At 45.5% G+C, this 21,605-nt stretch overlaps 1 protein-coding gene across 1 annotated transcript in view; it reads left to right on the forward strand.

Annotated features, from left to right (window-relative positions):
* tnpo1 (transportin 1) overlaps positions 1-21,605 on the forward strand; it is a 212,440-nt gene that overhangs the window by 122,200 nt on the left and 68,635 nt on the right. Inside the window, 3 exon segments of the mRNA XM_038805431.1 lie at positions 10,401-10,440; positions 10,443-10,522; positions 11,082-11,200. Of these exon segments, the coding sequence (XP_038661359.1) occupies positions 10,401-10,440; positions 10,443-10,522; positions 11,082-11,200 (239 nt within the window).

Genomic DNA, 21,605 nt, shown 5'->3' on the forward strand with positions numbered 1-21,605 from the left:
TTGTTGCGCGCACACATGCTGCCCTATCCCCGGCTCAAAGAACTCAAAATGTTGAACTGCGCATATGCAGCTCACTCCCAGTCTGCGTGTGTTAGAAATTGGAGACCCTGTCCTCTGCTCTCATTGAGAAGTTAAATTGGCTTTCATAATACTGCATTCATAATTATTGGTTGCCGTTTTGGGTCGAACGTAACAATGCCACTTTACGAAAGTTAGTGAGGAACATCAGCATGTACATTTACGGTGGCAAAGTTTGCATATATCTATTTATTATGCACTAAATATATTTTTAGCTTAAATAATAACCTGGAGTAGAAGATGATCAAAGCCTTGTATATTCAATAAGCCAAAGTATAGTATTCAGTGTTTTGTCTAATCCTTGCCACTCTACTAATTATCTAGTTATTGCATAGATAATGACACACCTGGTCATGGGGAGAACGGGATCTTCTAACAAATTGGGTTTCCAACTCTGTTCATCCAAGCCTGAAATTTATGCCTTGTGATGTTTGCACAAGCCCACAAATATATCTCTGCAAACATATTTCCCAGAAAATGGTCTGGCATTTTGTTGAATCATCTTTTGGATGATTAGCAGTTGGTTGAGACTTTGCGTGCACAAATAACATTCCAGTTTTCTTTCATGGCCTAAAACAATCCTTTACAGATTATATTTGACTGATCTTGCACCTAATGGCTTAAATCGTAAGGTTCTGAAAGAGATTGAAGACATACTGGATGCCCTGGCTATGATTTTCTAAAATTCCTTTGATTCTGGAATGGTCCCAGAAGATTGGGAGTTAGCAAATGTAATCTGACTTTTCAAGATGAGAGGGTTAGAGAAAGCTGGGAACTGCCAGTTAGCCTGACATCAGTCTTCAGAGAAGTGCTGAAATCTATTATTAAGGAAGTCTTAACAATGCACTTAGAAAATCGTAGTATGATCAAAGTCAGCATGGATTTGTGAACTAGAAACCCTGTTTGACAAAATCATTGGGATCGTTTGAGGATATAACTAGTGGGGAGCTAAAGGGGAATCAGTAGATGTAGTATACCTGGATTTCTAAAAAGTATTCGTTAAGATGCCGCATAAGAGATTAATAGGCAAGACTCGTGGCATTGGGGTAATATATTACCATGGATAGAAAAATGGTTAATGGACAGGCAGAAAAAAGTTGGCATAAATGGAGCATTTTCAAGTTGGCTGGCTGTGACTAGTGGAGTACCGCAAGGATCAGCGCTCTGTCCTCAACTATTTAGAATCTTGGGTTAATGGTGAAGAGACGGAGTAATATATGTTACTAAACTAGGTGGAAATGTATGCGGTGAGAAGGACATAGAGGCTGCAAAGAAATAGACATAAATTAAATTAGTAGGCAACAAGATGGAATGTGCGAAAGTGAGGTTATTCACTGGTCATGAGAATAGAAAAGCTGACTATTTTTGAAATGCATGAAACTTAGAATTCATGTTTAGAGAGCCTTGGGTGTGCTTGAACAAGTAAGCAATCGGGAAGGCAAATGGCATGTTGGTCTTATTGCAAGGAGTACAGGAATATAAAAAATAGCCTTGTTGCAGTGTTACAGGGCTTTGGTGAGATCACATCTGAAATACTCTGGTTGTTGCCTCCATATTTAAGAAAGGATATATTTGCATTGGAGGCAGTACAGCAGAGGTCACCAGATTGGATCCAGAGAATGAGGGGGTTGTTGTCCTAGGATGAAACACTGAGTAAATTGGGCATATATTCTCTGGAGTTCAGAAAAATGAGAGGTGATCTCATTGAAGCATATATCTGAAGGAGCTTGTGTTATGAACCACATTGATATACAATGTGAGGGTATCTCAGATCCCAGAAGGGAACTTGGAACACTGTTTCATTTATTTATGTGATGTGGAAAAAATGTGAGAAAAGTGATGAAACCTGAAGAAAGGGTTTTCTTCTTGTAAATTACTCAAATAACAAAATGTTTATTAAACTTGAAAATGGGCAATATGAAAGGCAACAGTAAATGACACAGTTTACAATTAACTACAATAATGGTTACCCAGACATCATGCTTGAAGTTTCCCCAATCCAAATCCACCTACTTTTCTAAACTCTGAGAATACACCTTTCCCAAAACGACATAAGACCTAGAGCAGAATTAGGCCACTCTGCCCATCGAGTTTGCTCCACCAGTCAATCATGGCTGATATTTTCTCATCCCCATTCTCCTGCCTTCTCCCCATAATCCCTGATCCCCTTATTAATCAAGAACATGTCTATCTCTCTGTTAAAAACACAATGATTTGGCCTCCACAGCCTTCTGCGGTAAAGACTTCCACAGATTCACCACCCTCTGGCTGAAGAAATTCCTCCTCATCTCAGTTTTAAAGGATCATCCCTTTAGTCTGAGATGGTGTCCTCTGGTTCTAGTTTTTCCTGCCAGTGGAAACATCCTCTCCATGTCCACTCTATCCAGGCCTCTCAGTATCCTGTAAGTTTGAATAAAATCCCCCCTCATCCTTCTGAACTCCCAACGAGTACAGACCCAGAGTCCTCGACCATTCCTCATACGACAAGTTCTTCATTCCAGGGATCATTCTTGTGAACCTCCTCTGGACCCTTTCCAAGGCCAGCATATTCTTCCTTAGATACGGGGCCCAAAACTGCTCACAATACATGTCCAAACGGGGTCTGACCAGAGCCTTATACAGCCTCAGAAGTACATCCCTGGTCTTGTATCCCATGGGTACAAAAACTATGAGCCAAATCTAGAAAATAGTTACCACACAGCACGTGTAGCTTTCTTTTGGAATCCTCTCTTCTAATTTAGAGTAGAACATACAGGGTCTCACACAGACAGACTTCTACTGCTTTCTTTATTGCCCGACAGCTTGATTCTGTGTGAGAGCTCTCCTTTTGCAACTGGATGAGGCTATGATCTAGTTCTCTATAGACTGCTAGTCTCCACTTTGCTTAACAAAGTATCTGTCTCACTCTTGCTAGACTAATCTGAATCTCAAACTTTCCATGCAGCAAAATCCCCATCAGTTTTTTTTTTTATAATTGTAATTCAAATTTTCAATAACAAAATACAAAAAGAAAAGAGGAAACAACCCCCCCCCCAACCATATATACAAAACAAAAGAAATAAATTAACACCCGTCATCGACACTGAACAAATATACACAAATATACCCTCCCCACCAGGGTTGCTGCTGCTGTTCGCCTTTTTCTACCGCTCTGCCAGGAAATCTAGGAATGGTTGCCACCTCCTGAAAAACCCCTGCACCGATCCCCTTAGGGCAAATTTCACCCTCTCCAATTTAATGAACCCCGCCATATCATTGATCCAATCTTCCACGCCCGGGGGCCGCGCATCCTTCCACTGAAGAAGAATCCTCCGCCGGGCTACCAGGGACGCAAAGGCCAGAATACTGGCATCTTTCGCTTCCTGCACTCCCGGCTCCTCTGCAACCCCAAATATTGCGAGCCCCCAGCCCAGTTTGACCCTGGATCCTACCACCCTCGACAACGTCCTTGCTACGCTCTTCCAAAATTCCTCCAGCGCTGGGCATGCCCAGAATATATGGGCATGGTTTGCTGGGCTCCCTGAGCACCTGCCCTCACTCCCAAAAAACCGGCTCATCCTTGTCCCGGTCATGTGAGCCCTGTGCAGCACCTTAAATTGTATGAGGCTGAGCCTCGCGCAAGAAGAGGAGGAGTTCACCCTCCCCAGGGCGTCCGCCCACGTCCCCTCCTCTATCTCCTCCCCCAGCTCCTCCTCCCATTTACCCTTCAGCTCCTCCACCGAGGCCTCGTCCTCCTCCTGCATTACTTGGTACGTTGCCGAGATCCTCCCCTCTCCAACCTACATCCCCGAGAGCACCCTGTACTGGACCCTGCGCGGTGGCAACAGTGGGAACTCCGCCACTTGCCGCCTGACAAATGCCATTACCTGCATATATCTGAAGGCGTTCCCTGGGGGAAGCCCGAACTTCTCCTCCAACTCAGCCAGGCTCGCGAACTTCCCGTCCACAAACAGGTCCCCCATCTTCCTAATACGTGCCCTGTGCCAACTGAGGAACCCGCCGTCAATTCTCCCCGGGACAAACCGGTGGTTCCCCCGTATCGGGGACCTCACCGAAGCCCCCACCTCCGCCCTGTGCTGCCTCCATTGCTCCCAAATCTTGAGGGTAGCCTCCACCACCGGGCTCGTGGTATACCTCGTTGGAGGGAGCGGCAGCGGCGCCGTCACCAGTGCCTCCAGGCTCGTGCCCACACAGGACGCCACTTCCATCCTCTTTCATGCTGCCCCTTCCCCCTCCATCACCCACTTGCGCACCATCGCTGCGTTGGCAGCCCAGTAATACCCACAGAGGTTGGGCAGCGCCAGCCGCCCCCCTATCCCTGCCCCGCTCCAGGAACACCACCTCACCCTCTGGGTCCCCTGCGCCCAGACAAACCCTGTAATGCTCCTTTTAACCCGCCTGAAGAAGGCCTTCGGGATAAAGATGGGGAGGCACTGGAACAGGAACACAAATCTTGGGAGCACCGTCATCTTGACTGACTGCACCCTACTCGCCAAAGACAGCGGCAGCATGTCCCACCTCTTAAACTGCTCCTCCATTTGCTCCACCAGCCTCGTGAGGTTAAGCTTGTGCAAGGCAACCCAGCTCCTGGCCACCTGGACCCCTAAGTACCTAAAGCTCCTCTCCGCCCTTTTTAATGGGAGCTTACCAATCCCCCCTCCTGGTCCCCTTGGTGAACAACGAACAGCTCGCTCTTCCCCATGTTGAGCCTGTACCCTGAGAAATCCCCAAATTCCCTGAGAATCCTCATTACCTCCGGCATCCCCCCCCCACCGGGTCCGCCACATACAGCAATAGGTTGTCCGTGTAGAGCGGCACTCAGTGTTCCTCCCCACCTCGCACCAGCCCCTTCCAGTTCCTCGACTCCCTCAACGCCATGGCAGGGGCTCAATTGCTAGCGCAAAAAGCAGGGGGGACAGGGGACACGCCTGCCTCGTCCCTCAGTATAGCCGGAAATACTCCGACCTCCTATTCGTGGCCACACTCGCCACCGGGGCCTCATATAGCAGCTTCACCCACCTGACCAACCCCTCCCCGAACCAAACCTTTTCAGCACTTCCCACAAGTACCCCCACTCTACCCTATCGAAGGCCTTCTCCGCGTCCATCGCCACCACTATCTCCGCCTCCCCTTCCACCGCCGGCATCATTATAACATTCAATAGCCTCCATATGTTAGTATTCAACTGCCTCCCTTTCACGAACCCCGTTTGATCCTCGTGAATAACCTGCGGCACACAGTCCCCTATCCTCGTGGCTAAAATCTTCGCCAACAACTTGGCGTCTACTTTTAAGAGTGAGATCGGCCTGTATGACCCACACTGCAGGGGATCCTTGTCCCGCTTAAGGATCAAGGAAATCAGCGCCCGAGACATTGTTGGAGGCAAAGCCCCTCCTTCCCGTGCCTCGTTGAAGGTCCTAACCAACAGAGGGCCCAGCACGTCTGCATACGTCTTATAGAATTCGACCGGGAACCCATCCGGCCCCGACGCCTTCACTGACTGCATGCTCCCTATCCCTTTGACCAACTCCTCCAGCCCAACCGGCGCCCCCTGTCCCTCCTCCACCCTCGGGAATCTCAGCCGGCCCATTAAACGCCCCCCCCCCCCCCCCCCCCCCCCCCCCCTCCAGTGGGGGTTCGGACCGATACAGATCCTCATAGAAGTCCCTGAATACCCCTTTGATGCCTACTCCACTTCGCACCACATTCCCTCCGCTATCCTTAACTCCACCGATCTCCCTAGCCGCATCTCGCTTCCGAAGCTGCTGCGCCAGCATCCGGCTCGCCTTTTCCCCATATTCATACACCGCCCCCTGTGCCTTCCTCCACTGAACTTCCGCCATCCTGGTGGTCAATAGGTCGAATTCGGCCTGGAGACGATGCCGCTCCCTAAGCAATCCCTCCTCCGGAGCCTCCGTGTACCTCCTGTCTACCCTCACCATCTCCCCCACCAACCTCTCCCTCTCTCTCTGCTCTCTCCTCTCCCTGTGGGCCCGGATGGAAATCAGCTCTCCCCTAACCACCGCCTTCAGCACCTCCTAGACCGTCCCCACTCGGACCTCCCCATTGTCATTGGCCTCCAGGTACCTCTCAATACAACCTCGGACCCGCCCGCCCACCTCCTCGTCCGCCAGCAACCCCACCTCTAATCACCAAAGCGGGCGCTGGTCTCTCTCTTCCCCCAGCTCGAGGTCCACCCAATGCGGGGCGTGATCAGAAATGGCTATTGCCGAGTACTCAGTATCCTCCGCTCTCGCAATCAGCGCCCTACTCATAACAAAAAAATCAATCCGGGAATAGGCCTTATGCACATGGGAGAAGAATGAAAATTCCCTGTCCCTCGGTCTCGCAAACCTCCGTGGGTCAACCCCCCCCCCCCCCCCCCCCAAAAATCTGGTCCATAAACCCCATCAGCACCGTAGCCGCCGCTGGCCTCCTACCCTATCTGGATCGATCCAGTGCCGGGTCCAGCACCGTGTTGAAATCTCCCCCCATTATCAGGCCCCCGTCTCCAAGTCTGGAATCCGGCCCAACATGCGTCGCATGAAACCCGCATCGTCCCAATTCGGGGCGTATACATTGACCAGCACCACCCGATCCCCCTACAGCCTGCCACTTACCATCACATACCTCCCGCCACTGTCTGCCACAACGTTCGACGCCTCGAACGACACCCTCTTTCCCACCAGGATCGCCAACCCCCGATTATTTGCATCCAGCCCCGAATGAAACACCTGGCCTACCCAACCCTTCCGCAATCTAACCTGATCCGCCACCTTCAGGTGCGTCTCCAGAAGCATGACCACATCCGCTTTCAGCCCCTTCAGGCGTGCAAACACGTGGGCCCGTTTGACCGTCCCATTCCGTCCCCTTACATTCCAGGTTATCAGCCGGATCAGGGGGCTACCTCCCCCGCCGACTAGTCATTACCCTTCCTTAGCCCGCCACGTGCCTGCGCCCCTCGCTCGGCCTGTTCCCCATGGCGGCAGAGCCCCATCCTGACCTCCTCTACCTGCTCTAGCTCCCTCTTGGCCATTACAGCAGTAACCCGGTACCACCCCGCCCCCTTAGCTGCATTGCTCCCTCTATTGCACTCCTGCAAGTCAGCTGACTCCTGCTGACCCCGGCCACTCCCGCCACTCCTTCAACCCCTCCCAGCGTGGGGCTTCCCCTCCTCCCCATTGCCCACCAGCAGTTTCTCCTCCTCCTCCCCCTACCGCTCTCAGCGCGGGGAAAAAGGCCCCGCCCCCTTCAGTTTCCACCTACCCGACCCCGTCTCCTCTGACGCCGCTCCCTTTACCGGCCCGGTCCCCTCGCGGGGACCCATTCCCCCTTCCCGCCATCGGCCCCCCACATTGCAGGTCCGACCCCCCTCCCTGAGCCCATCCGACAGACCCAAGCAAAAACAATGCCCACCCACCCGAAAAGCAACAAAGAACCAACAATAAACAGAGAACCACCCCCCCCCCCCCCCCCCCCATCAAAATGTAACACAGCTACATGCAAACCCCCGTACCCAACCCTCAGTTTGAGTCCAATTTTTCGGCCTGTATGTAGGCCCACGCCTCCTCTGGGGACTCAAAGTAAAAGTGTCGGTCCTTGTAGGTGACCCACAGACGCGCCAGCTGCAGCATGCCGAACTTCACTCCCTTCCTGTGTAGCACTGCCTTCGTCCGGTTGTACCCGGCCCTCTTCTTTGCCACCGCCGCACTCCAGTCCTGGTAGATCCGTACCTTCGCGTTCTCCCACCTGCTGCTCCGCTCCTTCTTGGCCCACCTGAGCACACACTCCCGGTCAGCAAACTGGTGGAACCGCACCAGCACCGCCCGCGGCGGCTCATTAGGCTTGGGCCTTCTCGCCAGTACTCTGTAGGCCCCCTCCAGCTCCAGGGGCCCCTGGAAGGACCCAGCTCCCACCAGCGAATTTAGCATGGTGACCACATAGGCTCCCACTTCCAGCCCCTCTGGGAGGCCCAGGATCTGCAGATTTTTCCGCCTCGAACGGTTCTCCATCTCCTCAAATCGCTCCTGCCATTTTTTATGGAGCGCCTCCACCTTCACCGCGAGGCCTAAGATCTCGTCCTCGTTTTCGGAGACCTTTTGTCGAACCTCTCGGATCGCCACCCCCTGGGCCGTCTGAGTTTCCAGCAGCTTACCAATTGAAGCCTTCATCGACTCCAGCAGCTCCATTTTAAGCTCCCTGAAGCAGCGCTGAAGAGTCTCCTGCGCCCACTGCATCCATGCTGCCTGGTCTCCGCCCGCCGCCATCTTGTGCTTCTTCCCTCACTTCTGCTTTGGCTTTGCTACCACTTTCCCATCAGTTTATTTTTTATTCAGTTCTTTACTGTTTATTTCATTCCAACTTCCTAACACTTGTCAGGGTAGACACTCAGAGATTGTTTCTTCTGGATGGAGCATCTGAAATCCAGGGGCACAGTCACTGGTTAAGGAGATGATCATTTTGGATTAAGATGAAGAGAAATTTCTTCGCTCAAATAATTGTGAAATTTGGAATTCTTTACCTCAGAGAATTGTGGATGCTCCAGTGTTCAATATATTTAAGGCTGGGAAGGACAGACTTTTGATATCCCAGGGATTCAAGGGATATGGGGAGTGGGCAGGAAAGTGGAGTTGGAAGTTCAAGATCAGCCATGGTCATATTGAATGATGGAGTCGCTATCATCTACTTATGTTCTCAATGTTCTGAAGCTGCTAATTTTTCACATCTGTAAGGCCATTAAATCAATGAGGTATGAAATGCAGTTTACTGGAATAAGTCATGTATATCAAAGTTAGTCATTCTATTTCATATTTTGGATGTTTTTATGTTTTAAGACACTCTATATAAATATTTTGTTCTCCCAAGAGTGAGAATTTATATTTCTTGCTTAGTTAAGACTTCCTTTCTTGGGAATGGTGCAGTCTTCCTTGAAGAATTTCACAGCTAATTTTTGTCTATTCTTGTAAAACATGATCAGTGTTAAAAATAAACTTCTGAATGATTGCATCATCGTTGGTGAAGCATGGAACTGTTGGTTGACATGATTGGGGATATTGTTAATGACTCTCCTACGTTAATAGCAGTACAGAGATTTTTTTCTACTGTTAATCTGAGATTCTGTTTTTGAAAGTTTGAAAACTGCGGTGTTTAAATTGCAGATATAGCCCCTTGGCCTTCATAGTGAATAAATCTTGAATTAGAGCATCAGTAGCTGGAAATGTGTATAATGGAACCATGGTGATTGTTAGTTTTTTAAAAAGGTACATGCACCCATGCTTGGTGTAACTGACCAGGAAACAAAGCAGTGATTCAAAGCAAATGAGATTGGATGCCATTAATAGATTCATCACAGTACATGATGGACCGACTGATCATTGTAAATATCATAGAATTTACAGTGCAGAAGGAGGTCATTCGGCCCATCGAGTGTGGACCGGCCCTTGGAAAGAGCACCCTACTTAAGCCCACGTCTCCACCTAACTTTTTTTGACACTTCAGTGCAATTTATCATGGCCAATCCACCTAACCTGCACATATTTGGCCTGTGGGAAGAAACCAGAGCACCCGGAGAAAACTCGCACAGACACGGGGAGAAGTGCAGACTCCGCACAGGTAGTGACCCAAGCCGGGACCCTGAAGCTGAAGCAACTGTGCCAACCACTGTGCTATCGTGATACATGTCTTTGTTGCAATACATTAAATTTTGTCCAATAAAATATTTGTGCATGAAGCCCACAAAAATAAACGGGTCACTTGGTTGAAACAACATGCCGCCTGTTTTTGAAACTAATGGCAAATTGGCCCTCACGTAGATTTTTCAGACTTTTGGCCGTTTGCTGTTGCTTTATTCAAATACATATTTTATTGTATTACTTTGAAAACTGCTTAGCAGCTTAATTACACATTCCATATTTCTGAATCGGGGGTGGGTTAGCTCAGTTGGTAATGCGGAGCTATGCCAACAGTGCAGGTTCAATTCCCGTACTTGCGGAGGTTATTCAAGAAGGCCCGCTTTTCAACCTTGCCACTTGTCTGAGGTGTGGTGACCCTCATGTTAAATCATCACCGGTCAGCTCTCGAGGGAGAGCAACCTATGGTCCTGAGACTATGGCAATGTTTACATATTGTGTGCAAACTAGTAGTATATGCAGTCTTTATGAGCCCCTCGGGAATATTGAATTCTGAGCACTTCATGAAGTTTTGCTCCCCCTTGTTGCTGACTTTGGGGCACTGATTTCATTGCACCCAAAGATAAAGAGGTAATATCTTGCTATTATTCAACATATAAAATGATATGCTTTTGTTAATTGCTGTTCTCTTAGAACTTGTTTGCATTGGCTGGAGATGAAGAGTCTGAAGTACGGAAAATGTATGTCGTGCCCTTGTTATGCTGCTTGAAGTTCGGATGGATCGCTTGCTCCCTCAGATGCACAACATTGTTGAGGTGAAAACTATATTAAAATGCTCTCTGCTTGTCTCATTTTGCCTTCTCGACAGCTGCACATAAAGTAATTAGCTCTTGTGGTTGTGAAAGATGCTGCAGCATTACAAATGTGTCTTAGTCTTTCTCAATAATCTATGGGTCTTTTTCACTAGTGAATTACAAGCACTTTATTTTTCTGTGTTTTTATGGTCCTGCAGATTATTCTATGAATACCAACTTTGAGAGTTTTTTTTGTTCTCAAATATAGTCTTGTTCTCAAGCCATGTCACCCAAATGATCTCTGGTTACGTTAGAAATATCCTCAACTTCGTTTTATAAAAATACAAGCCTACTTCTGTTGGATAAGCACTGTTTGATATAAAATGCAGTAATCCTTGATGCACAGTTAGACAATTGCGTTGTAAATTAGCATTTTGACAGTTCTATTTATCTTGCTTGGTTCTGGATGGAACTGTTCCTTTCAAAGCCATATTTTATAATGACTAGTTTCATATCTAAATAAACACTGGAAATTTTTTCCTGAAGCTTTACTGATACTGAAGGTATTATTTTGCTACAGTACATGTTGCAGAGGACGCAGGACCAAGATGAAAATGTAGCATTGGAAGCTTGTGAGTTCTGGCTAACATTGGCTGAACAGCCCATATGCAAAGATGTACTTTCCGGACATATGTCTCTGTGAGTAATTCTGTCAATTAATTTTGATGTGCTAATTCTAATAAAAGAATTGTAATGCACTGCAAACCTTTTAAAAAGTATATATTTTTAGAAACCTTTTTCAATTTATAAAATACAAAATAGAGAAAATAAATTTGCATACATCAAACATGAAAAACAGGAAAAAAGAACCAAAACCGTAGCCCCCTCTTCCCCCCGCCTCCCCTCCCCAACAACAAATGGTGACCAATTCCTTCAAATAAACAGCTGCCATCTCTGATCGAATGCCTCGATTACGCCCCTCACAGTGTACTTGGCTTTAACGTAACAAGTGACTAGTCTGATCAGGGTGTCTCAACCCCCTTCCCTCTTAATTTGACGATTTCCACTGCGAGGAATTGTCCCGTCTTTACACCATATTCCTAGACCCAGGACCCACCAATCAATCCCACCCATAAGGTAAGACAAAGAAAAACCCCATGTCCCCGTCAGCACTCTTTCCTCCCTCAACCAAAGAACAAAACTGCCTCTTCACGAACCCCCATCTCACTCCTGTTCACTAGCTGAGACCTAACTGTTGTTCGGTAGCCCCCCTGCCAAGGCCCGCATCTAAGGAACAATGAAAAAATAGAAGCTCCCCTGCCCACCTCTGCTGGGAATAACCAAAACCAAAGCCCTTGGAATTGTCAACTTCCCACCGTGGGCTGTGTATTATCCATATTCCCCCAACCGACTACATTGACCCCATCCCTCCCCAAACAGCCTATATACACAGGACACTCCCTGCCCTCTCCAATACAGAACAAGAAACCCCAAATAACCAGAAATACAGGTTGAGCATCCCCTTATTCGAAAAGCTTTAAAATCATGTTTCTAGTAAAAAAAATAACATGGTGTTCATTCGAAATCCACTAGCTGTGTGGCGTTTTACAGGTATTCCAAAATTTGGAAAATTCCAGAATCAGAGACAATCTTGGCCTCTAGCATTTCGAATAAGGGATGCACAATCCTTGTACTGAAACATCCCCAAGCAAACCCTTCCCACCTGCCACCATTATAGTCGTTTTTCAAACCTTTTTAATTGAGTACAAGTCCTTGTTCCTTGACAAAGCCTCCAATGTATCGAAAAATTATCTTTCATGTCGTACTCAACTCTCAACCTCGCCAGGTACATGACTTCAAAACGCAATATACTCTTGTGTAATGCCAATTCACCTTATTAAAAGCTGCACACCTCTTCGCTAGCTCTGCCCCGATATCCTGGTAAATCTGAATGTTCCTTCCTTCCCACCTCTAGTCCCGTTTCTCCAGCTCATTTTCAGACACGCTATGAAAGCTTTTTCATAGCTTCTGGAAGCTATGAAAATGAAAAATTACTGCCCATGGTGGCTCCTTCGCCCGAGGCCTTTGATGGAGTGATCAATGGGCTCTAATGAGCCTAGGAGGGGGACATCTGCTCGTGTCCTGCACACACACACACACACCACCAGAACCTGCTTTGCAAACATCTGGGGAAAATACTCGGTTGGCCTCGGTGGGGGGGGGGGGGGGGGGCTCCAGCTCCTCTGGTAGCCCCACAATCCTGATCTTCTATCTCCTCGATGTTCTCCAGTTCCTCGACTGCCCCCTCAGGCCCATGTTTCTCTCCTCGACCAGCAGCATCTCTGCTTCCAATGAGGCAATTTGGTTGCTATGCTGCGATCCCCTTAGCACCTCTCCATGTTCTTTCACAACCTCCCAAATTCTCCCATATCAATAAACTTTTTGAGGGTCTAAATCATCTCCCTTCCTTGCCTTTCAGAGTTTCTCAAATTAGTTTTTGGAATCACATGACATTATCCCAGTCAGTGCTTCCACTGTAATAGCAGTGGTCATACCCGTCGCGATCGTCTCCGCCACCCTCCCTCCCTGAGAGGTTCGCACTCTCTGGCCTGTCGTAGGACTACCATTAGTACTTATCTTTCTAGCTGCTTTTTTGTAACTGTTGGTATACTTTGGTCGACCAGTACCGTATACAATTAGATCGGTCAGGTTTGTCACCAGATTCCCCCGGGAACTGCGCAAAAAGACCAAAAAACAAGGACCCTAGCGGGAACCGCATTGAGTGCGACCTTCTCCTACCTGCCGCCACCGGAAGTCATTGCTATGCAAACCTATACCAGCTTTTTTTATTGACATAGCAATCTGGTAGCTGCAGGTGCCAATCCCTTGAGTTGTCCATCATGTTTTCAAACAAATAATCGGAAATTTAAACATTCCATTGAAACCGGAACCTTTTAGATAGGTGAACATGAGAAAAAATGAAACCTGTATATTGCAGCAACAGTTCCAATAGCAATAAATTATTTTTAAAGCTGACCAAATATCCTGCTCAGATTTTTCAGTAAAATACTAAAAATCTAACCATTAATTGACTGTTGAGAATTGTTACTTTATCCCCTCATGTACATATTTGTTGAGAATTAATGCCAGAAAGAACTTGGAAAGATTATTTGGTATTAAATTGTATCCCTTTGTTTCGTTGAGCATGCATCAGGCTTCAAAACAGTGTTGTAGCTGCATGATCGTAACTGCGAAGTGATTAATGAACTACAAGCTAACGGGCATTAGAAATTGAGGTTAGGTGTACGGAAGATGTATTTGGTGGTGCTGGAAAGAATGGTGGGGGAAAATTCAAATTTAAATTCAAAGACTTTGGAATTATGGGGTATCAGAAATCTTGCCAAAGATGCCTTTCAGGAATCTCGTTGGCTGTACTGATGCACTATGTAGCATAATGCTGATTTCTGCAGCAATAAATATAAAAGTTGACACAACTGGAGACTGAGTAACTAAAACTGCAGTCAGTAGTGAACATGATGGGAGTCACTGAATGCTTTAGTCATGACCAACTATTCTATTTTCGAATTCATTTCTTCCATGGAAATTCCCTATTTATCACCTTTTGAAAATTAATTTATTTACCAAATCACCCTTTTCCAAAGAACTTAATGAAATTTGTTGGACCATTCCATATTGTTGTTCTCTGTCTCACCCAATTTGTATTAGTAAGAGAGGTGGCAAGGTTCTAAATGGATATTAGATGGCTGAATGATACAAAATCACATGTCATGGGCAGCACGGTAGCATGGTGGTTAGCATAAATGCTTCACAGCTCCAGGGTCCCAGGTTCGATTCCCAGCTGGGTCACTGTCTGCACGTCCTCCCAAAGTGTGCGTGGGTTTCCTCCGGGTGCTCCGGTTTCCTCCCACAGTCCAAAGATGTGCGGGTTAGGTGGATTGGCCATGCTAAATTGCCCGTAGTGTCCTAATAAAAGTAAGGTTAAGGGGGGGGGGGGGTTGTTGGGTTACGGGTATAGGGTGGATACGTGGGTTTGAGTAGGGTGATCATGGCTCGGCACAACATTGAGGGCCGAAGGGCCTGTTCTGTGCTGTACTGTTCTATGTTCTATGTGCGGGTTAGGTGGATTGGCCATGCTAAATTGCCCGTAGTGTCCTAAAAAGTAAGGTTAAGAGCGGGCTTGTGCAATATGTTACGATGGAAGTATTGAAAGTACGTGGATGTTTGCACGTTTTTGCCTTTTTTGCTTTCTTTCTGATGATGTCTGTAACTGTTTATAAAGCCAAAAACTACCTCAATAAAATTGTTTATTTAAAAAAAAAGTACGGTTAAGGGGGGGTTGTTGGGTTACGGGTATTGGGTGGATATGTGGGTTTGAGTAGGGTGATCATTGCTCGGCACAACATCGAGGGCCGAAGGGCCTGTTCTGTGCTGTACTGTTCTATGTTCTATGGCCTCAAGTTCCAGTGTGAACTGTTAAACTGCAACATAGCCAGGGACAATTCCAGCAGATCAAAGGCAGTGGTGAGAAAAATAATAGAAAGCACAAATCTTTTAAAAGTAAAACCTGTTGGGGATAAGCAACAGAAGTAAATCCTGAAGAAGTAATGTGGAATTGCAAGGTGATGTGGAACAGCGACATGGGCAGACATATTCCCTCATCATCCATTTTTCCCTTCTCCTATCCTCTCCTTTTTCATCCCCCTTCACAGTCTATTTAATCTTGCCCATTCCTCTCCATCAGTCGCGGGTCGGTTGGTAGCACATCACCTCAGTCAGAGGTTGTGGATTGAAGTCACACTCCTGGATTTCAGTACGAAAAGCCAAGGCTGACACTCCTCCAATATAGTACTGACTGCTGCTGCACTGTCTTTCAGAACACATGGTAGACTGAGGACCTATCTTGCCTCTCGGTTGAATTAAAAACCCATGGCACTATTGCAAAATGGAGAGATTATTCCCAGTGATCTGAACAGTGTTTATCCCTCAATCAACATCACGAAAAATGATTTATGTGTTGATTATTACATTGCTGTTTGTGGGAACTTATTGTGCACAAATTGGCTATAAAGTGCTTTGAGACATCCTGTGCTTGTGAAAGGTGCTATATAAATGTAAATCTCTTCAGTTTCTCCAATGCTATCTGTTGCCCATCCCATTTCCCATCCTCCGTCATTTACCTCCCCGTCTGCTAACCTGCTTGATCTGAAAACGTACCTAGATTGACAACCTATGTGCAATGGCATGAGATGGACTAATTAATCCATATATTTCTACAAGTATTAAATCTATGCCATGTTATGACCTGGAAGTTGAACAATGCTGATTGTAGGTTCTCCAGCATATAGTGATGGAGTTTTTCAGAACTTTGACCCATTGTGTTCGTGCTGGCCATCAAACACCTGTCTATTCCAATCCCATTTTCCAGTACTTGGTCCATAGCTTTGTGTGCTGTGGCATTTTAAGTGCTGATCTAAATGCTTCTGTGTTGAGGGTTTCCGCCACTCTTTCAGACGGTGTTCCAGATTCCAACCACCCTCTGAGTGAATAAGTTTTTCCTCAAATCCCCTCTAAATCTCAAGCTCCTTACCGTAAATCTATTCCCCTTGGTTATTGACTGCTCTACTAAGAGGAATAGTTTCTTATTATCTATCCTGTTTATATCCCTCATAATTTTTTTACACCTCAATCAGGTTCACCCTCTGCCTTCTCTGCTCTAAGGAAAATAACCCCAGCCTAACCAGTGTCTCTCATAGCAGGCAACATCCTGGTGAATCTCCTCTTCACCCTTTCTAGTGCAATCACATCCTTCCTATAGTCTGACGACCAAAACAGCACACTGTACTCTAGCTGTGGCTTAACCAACATTTTATACAGCTCCATCATAACCTCCCTGCTCTGCTAGTCTGTGTCTCAGCAAATAAAGGCAAGTGTTATATAAGCCTTTTTATATACCTTATCTACCTGTCCTGCTGCATTCAGGGATCATTGTACATGCATCCCACGGTGCCTCTTGAGCGTCTGTACTTCCTAGAGTTCTACCTTTTATTGTGTATTCCACGGATGTAAAGCCTTCTTCCTGTTGAACAAGGATATTATACTTAGTCCCTCGTGCCACTTCCATACTCCTGGACGTTATAAAAATTGGGGTCCAAAGAGGTATCCCAATTGTTCCACCACCTCCTTTCATTCCTACGATCGAGCTGTTTGCCACCTACAAATCCATAGTTCAATATGCCCTCTTAGCTAGTCCAAACTTATTTGCTTTTCCTCAATGTTTTCAATACGATTTTTACTAGCCTTCGATTAGGCATGTGCTTTTAAGCTTCATTCAAATTTGAATTTTTTCACTCATTCGAGAAACTAAGTTCTGTCTGGTATGTACCCAATACATCATCTATTTGAATGTTTTTTATTGTTTGTCCACAGTTGTATCTACCAAATTTTTATTTCCGTATACCTAGGTTAATTCTTTTGTTTAAATGAACATTGACTTTTTCTAGTCAGGTGTTTCTTTCTCCCTCTGTTTCCTTTTTCAGTTCTTGTACTGAACCTAATCAGTATGGTTTCTTTTTCCTAGATATTTCCCTCCACCTGCATCCACCATTTCAGTTAGGAACATAGACGGATTTATGGCACAGAAGGATTGTCACAAATTTTTCTCCATCGTGTCGGTGCCTAGATTTAGGTCTAGCGTTCAGGGATGCCTCTTTCAACATGCCTCTTTCATGTTGGACTTAAAACCGTACTGTCCCAGAAAACCGTTTTGGAAACCTTGTATAAACTTCTCATCATCTTTGCTGCTTACATGACTTTTGTTATCCAATGATACGCTGGAACCAAAGTTATTATAGTCCTGTTGTTCATTTATTTCTCTCATTCACTCTCTCATATTCTAAACAAAACAGTGAGCTAGCTGATCGTAACAAAGCAGAGAACATAAGAACTAGGAGCAGGAGTAGGCCATCTGGCCCCTCGAGCCTGCTCCGGGACTATTCAATGAGATCATGGCTGATCTTTTGTGGACTCAGCTCCAGTTTCCAGCCCGAACACCATAACCCTTAATCCCTTTATTCTTCAAAAAACTATCTATCTTTACCTTAAAAACATTTAATAAAGGAGCCTCATCTGCTTCACTGGGCAAGGAATTCCATAGATTCACAACCCTTTGGGTGAAGAAGTTCCTCCTAAACTCAGTCCTAAATCTACTTCCCCTTATTTTGAGGCTATGCCCCCTAGTTCTGCTTTCACCCGCCAGTGGAAACAACCTGCCCGTCATAATTTTAAATGTTTCTATAAGATCCCCCCTTATCCTTCTAAATTCCAACGAGTACAGTCCCAGTCTACTCAACCTCTCCTCATAATCCAACCCTTTCAGCTCTGGGATTAACCTAGTGAATCTCCGCTGCACACCCTCCAGTGTCAGTATGTCCTTTCTCAAGTAAGGAGACCAAAACTGAACACAACACTCCAGGTGTGGCCTCACTAACACCTTATACAATTGCAACATAACCTCCCTAGTCTTAAACTCCATCCCTCTAGCAGTGAAGGACAAAATTCCATTTGCCTTCTTAATCACCTGTTGCACCTGTAAACCAACTTTCTGTGAGTTAAGGATGACAAAGTGGGAAATGGGATCCCACAAGGATCAGTGCTGGCACCCCTGCTGGTCATAATTTATATCAGTGATTTAGACTTTGGAATCAAAAACACAATTTCTAAATTTGCAGATCCAAATTGGGAGGGATAGAAGGATTGCAACAAATTACAATAAGACCTTAAGAAACTTCTAGATTGGGCATTTAGTTGGCAAATTAATTTCAACCTGGGTAAGTATTGCATTTTGGTAAGAAAAAGGAGGTCACATATAACATAAAAAATAAGAGTCTAAATGGGTAGAAGAGCAAATGGAGTATCAAGTATTAGAAGTTATGATGCAGGTTAATAAGACCTCACAAACCCAAGCTCCATGATTTATTTTGAGAGGGATAGAATTGAAAAGTAGAGAAGTTGTGCAGAACTCGTAATAGATAAAACCGCACTTATGAGTGTTGTGTGCAATTTTGAAAGGATATAGAGGCTCTAGATAGGGTGCAAACAAATTTACACTGATAGCATAAGGTAGGAACAAGAGTAGGCCACTTAGCCTATTTAGTGTTTCTGAACTGAGTATATAACTCTGCAGAAAGGATAAACGGGGCAGGCCTCATTTTCTCTAGAAAAAAGATGGCTGAGGGATTACCTAATAGAGGTCTTTAAAATTATGAAAGGTTTTGATAGAGTCGACAGGGTGTTCCACTTGTAAGGAAGAGCAAACCTAGAGGCCATTGGTATAAGGTGATCACCAAGAAATTCAAAATAAACTTCATTTTGAGAATGGTGAGACCGTGGGACTCGCAATCACAATATCTCATTTGAGGGAAATGGAAGACATGCATTTAAATGGAAGATAGATAATCATATGTGGGAGAACAGAATGAAGGATTATGCTGATGGTTGAGGAAAAATGGTATACGCACAAGTGGAGCATAAACATCAGCATGGGCAGATTGTGCCCTTTCTGTGTGGTGTGTTCATTGTAATTTCTCTCCCTCCTTTTTTGATCCATTTGCTATCCATCTACTATGCCTTGACATTGCTCATGAGTGTTGTCCTCTTGAGTTGCTTTTGTTGTTCACCAGTATTTGGTACTGTTGGTTCGTATTCTTGTGGAATCCCTGAAATGCTTTCTGACTCCTCTTGCACTGATGTTGTGAATGCGCCTCTAATTCACTTGTCTCTCAGTCCGGAAGGAACAATCTCGAACACGTTCGTACTTCAGAATATTCTTTATTGTGATCGGGGCCGCTCTCTAGGTATTCCGGGGAACCACCTCGGAGAGTGCCAAAGTTTTGCTCAAAACATCCTTTTTTTATATGTATTATTAGGGGGCTGTCCCTTACATTCACTTGAGCTCGCCCCCATTACAAAGCATAAATTTGTTATTGCAATAGTTCCAGTACATAATTTTACAGATTTTGGGGTTATCTATTGGCACATGAGTATGTAGCCGTCTTAGCTTAATTAGCAGGTGTTAACCATAGTTGCAAGCGGCTCACACATTTCATATCCTGTCATCTGGCCATCTTCCTTGTTTCTCAAGGCTATTCGGCTTACAGTCATGAGTCGGCTCACGACTTCAAATATCAACTCCCTTATCTCAGCAAGTTCATTATCCTTCAATAACAAGCTCCTCCACTTGTGATTTTCCACTAATGTGTCCCATTCGTTCTGGCTCTTAAGCTTTGCTTCACATCCTCATTGTATGGTCACTTACTTCCTTAACGACACTTTACCTACCTTAGTGATCACCTCCTGAATAAATGTTCCAAATACTCCACCAACTTAATGATAGTGCACAGAATTGCTCCTCAAATTCAAAAGATTGTTTTCCGACACGTAATCTCGACAAATACATGGATAGGATGGATATAGAGGGATATGGCACTAGAAAGTGCTGAGGGTTTTGGCCATGGGTAGTATCATGACCGGTACAGGCTTGGAGGGCCGAAGGGCCTGTTCCTGTGCTGTATTCTTTGTAAGCTTGTGCCAGAATTCGCAGGAAAGTGATGAAAGAGTCATCGACAGCACCATCAATTGAAACTTGACAATATCCTGCTCACATTTGCTCAATTTGGGTTCAGCCAGGACCATTCGGCCCCTGACTTAATTCCAACCTTAGCCCAAACATGGACAAAAGAGCTGAACTCAAAGGTGAGAGTGACTGTCCTTGACATCAAAGCAGCGTTTGATAGGGTGTAGCATCAAACGGCTCAAACAGTACTGAAGTCGATGGAATTGGGGTAAACTCTAATGGTTGGAGTCACATTTAGTATAACTGAAGGTGGCAATGGTGTTGCAGGTCAATCCTAGCCTCCGGATTGCCAGGGTGTGTGTGCATCTCCAACAACACTCCAGAAGCTCGATACTTTCCAGGACAAAGCAGCCCTTTGATTGCCATCCTATCCACCACCTTTAACATCCCTCAATATCCTTATCTAAACTTTTGTGGTTCAATTTGCTCTTCCTGGCACATCAGTTTTAAACTTGGCGTTATTTTGATGCCTTTCTTGATATCTTCTCCAATGCTGACACATTTTTGTAGTGTAGTTGTAAGAACCGAACACTACTCCAAATCTGACCATTGCACTACTAACAAGAGCATACAGATTGAGGCACTGCTGTTTCTACTTGTCACGGATAAAATTCATGAAGAATTGTACTGACCTGACAAAAGGTACTCCCTTCATCAATGTCATCATCTGTGACCACAGTAAGAAGTCTTACAACACCAGGTTAAAGTCCAACAGGTTTGTTTCAAACATGAGCTTTCGGAGCACTGCTCCTTCCTCATCTGTGACAATAGGAAAGAGGGGCATTTTCTCATTGTTTAGCTAGCATATAACCAGTAGCACCACGTTATGTAAATTAATGTTTGCTTTTCTGGCAGCTGTCCTAATGCACATGTTCATAACCCCAGAATTCATTCACCCAGAAATAAAGGTCTGAAATAAAAGCAGTGTAAACTACACTGTCCAGAAACAGTCGATGGGATCTGCGCACTTTCCCAGGACGTTCTGATATGCATAGAGAACATGAGGTTGAAAGCATGCTTCAGGTGCTTGATCAATCTGAGTGCTATGCCATATAATTGGGTTGGGGTTAAAGTATCCTGGATGCCGCACAACATTGAACGTTTGGAGGACTAAGCACCCAAGCTCTGTGTCAGGGTAGGTCTAGACCGCAGTCAAAAACTTTAGGAAATTGCATAGAATGACCTGTGCTAGCTGCAAGATATATTTAGATCATTTAGTAAGATATGCCAATATCTTACCAAATTATCAATTGTCTTGTGTTTCTAACTGCAAAATTCTACTGTTTTTGCTCCCATCTGTGTGCATTTTGCACGCAGCTCCTTTGAATGTTCTCTCAGGAAAGATAAATTCCAACATGTCAGTATGTTTAGCACACTGAACGGGCTGTTTAGCACACTGGGCTAAATCTCTGGCTTTTAAAGCAGACCAGGGCAGGCCAGCAGCACGGTTCG

Source organism: Scyliorhinus canicula, chromosome 8 (genome assembly GCF_902713615.1).
Source record: "Scyliorhinus canicula chromosome 8, sScyCan1.1, whole genome shotgun sequence".
NCBI lineage: Eukaryota > Metazoa > Chordata > Chondrichthyes > Carcharhiniformes > Scyliorhinidae > Scyliorhinus > Scyliorhinus canicula.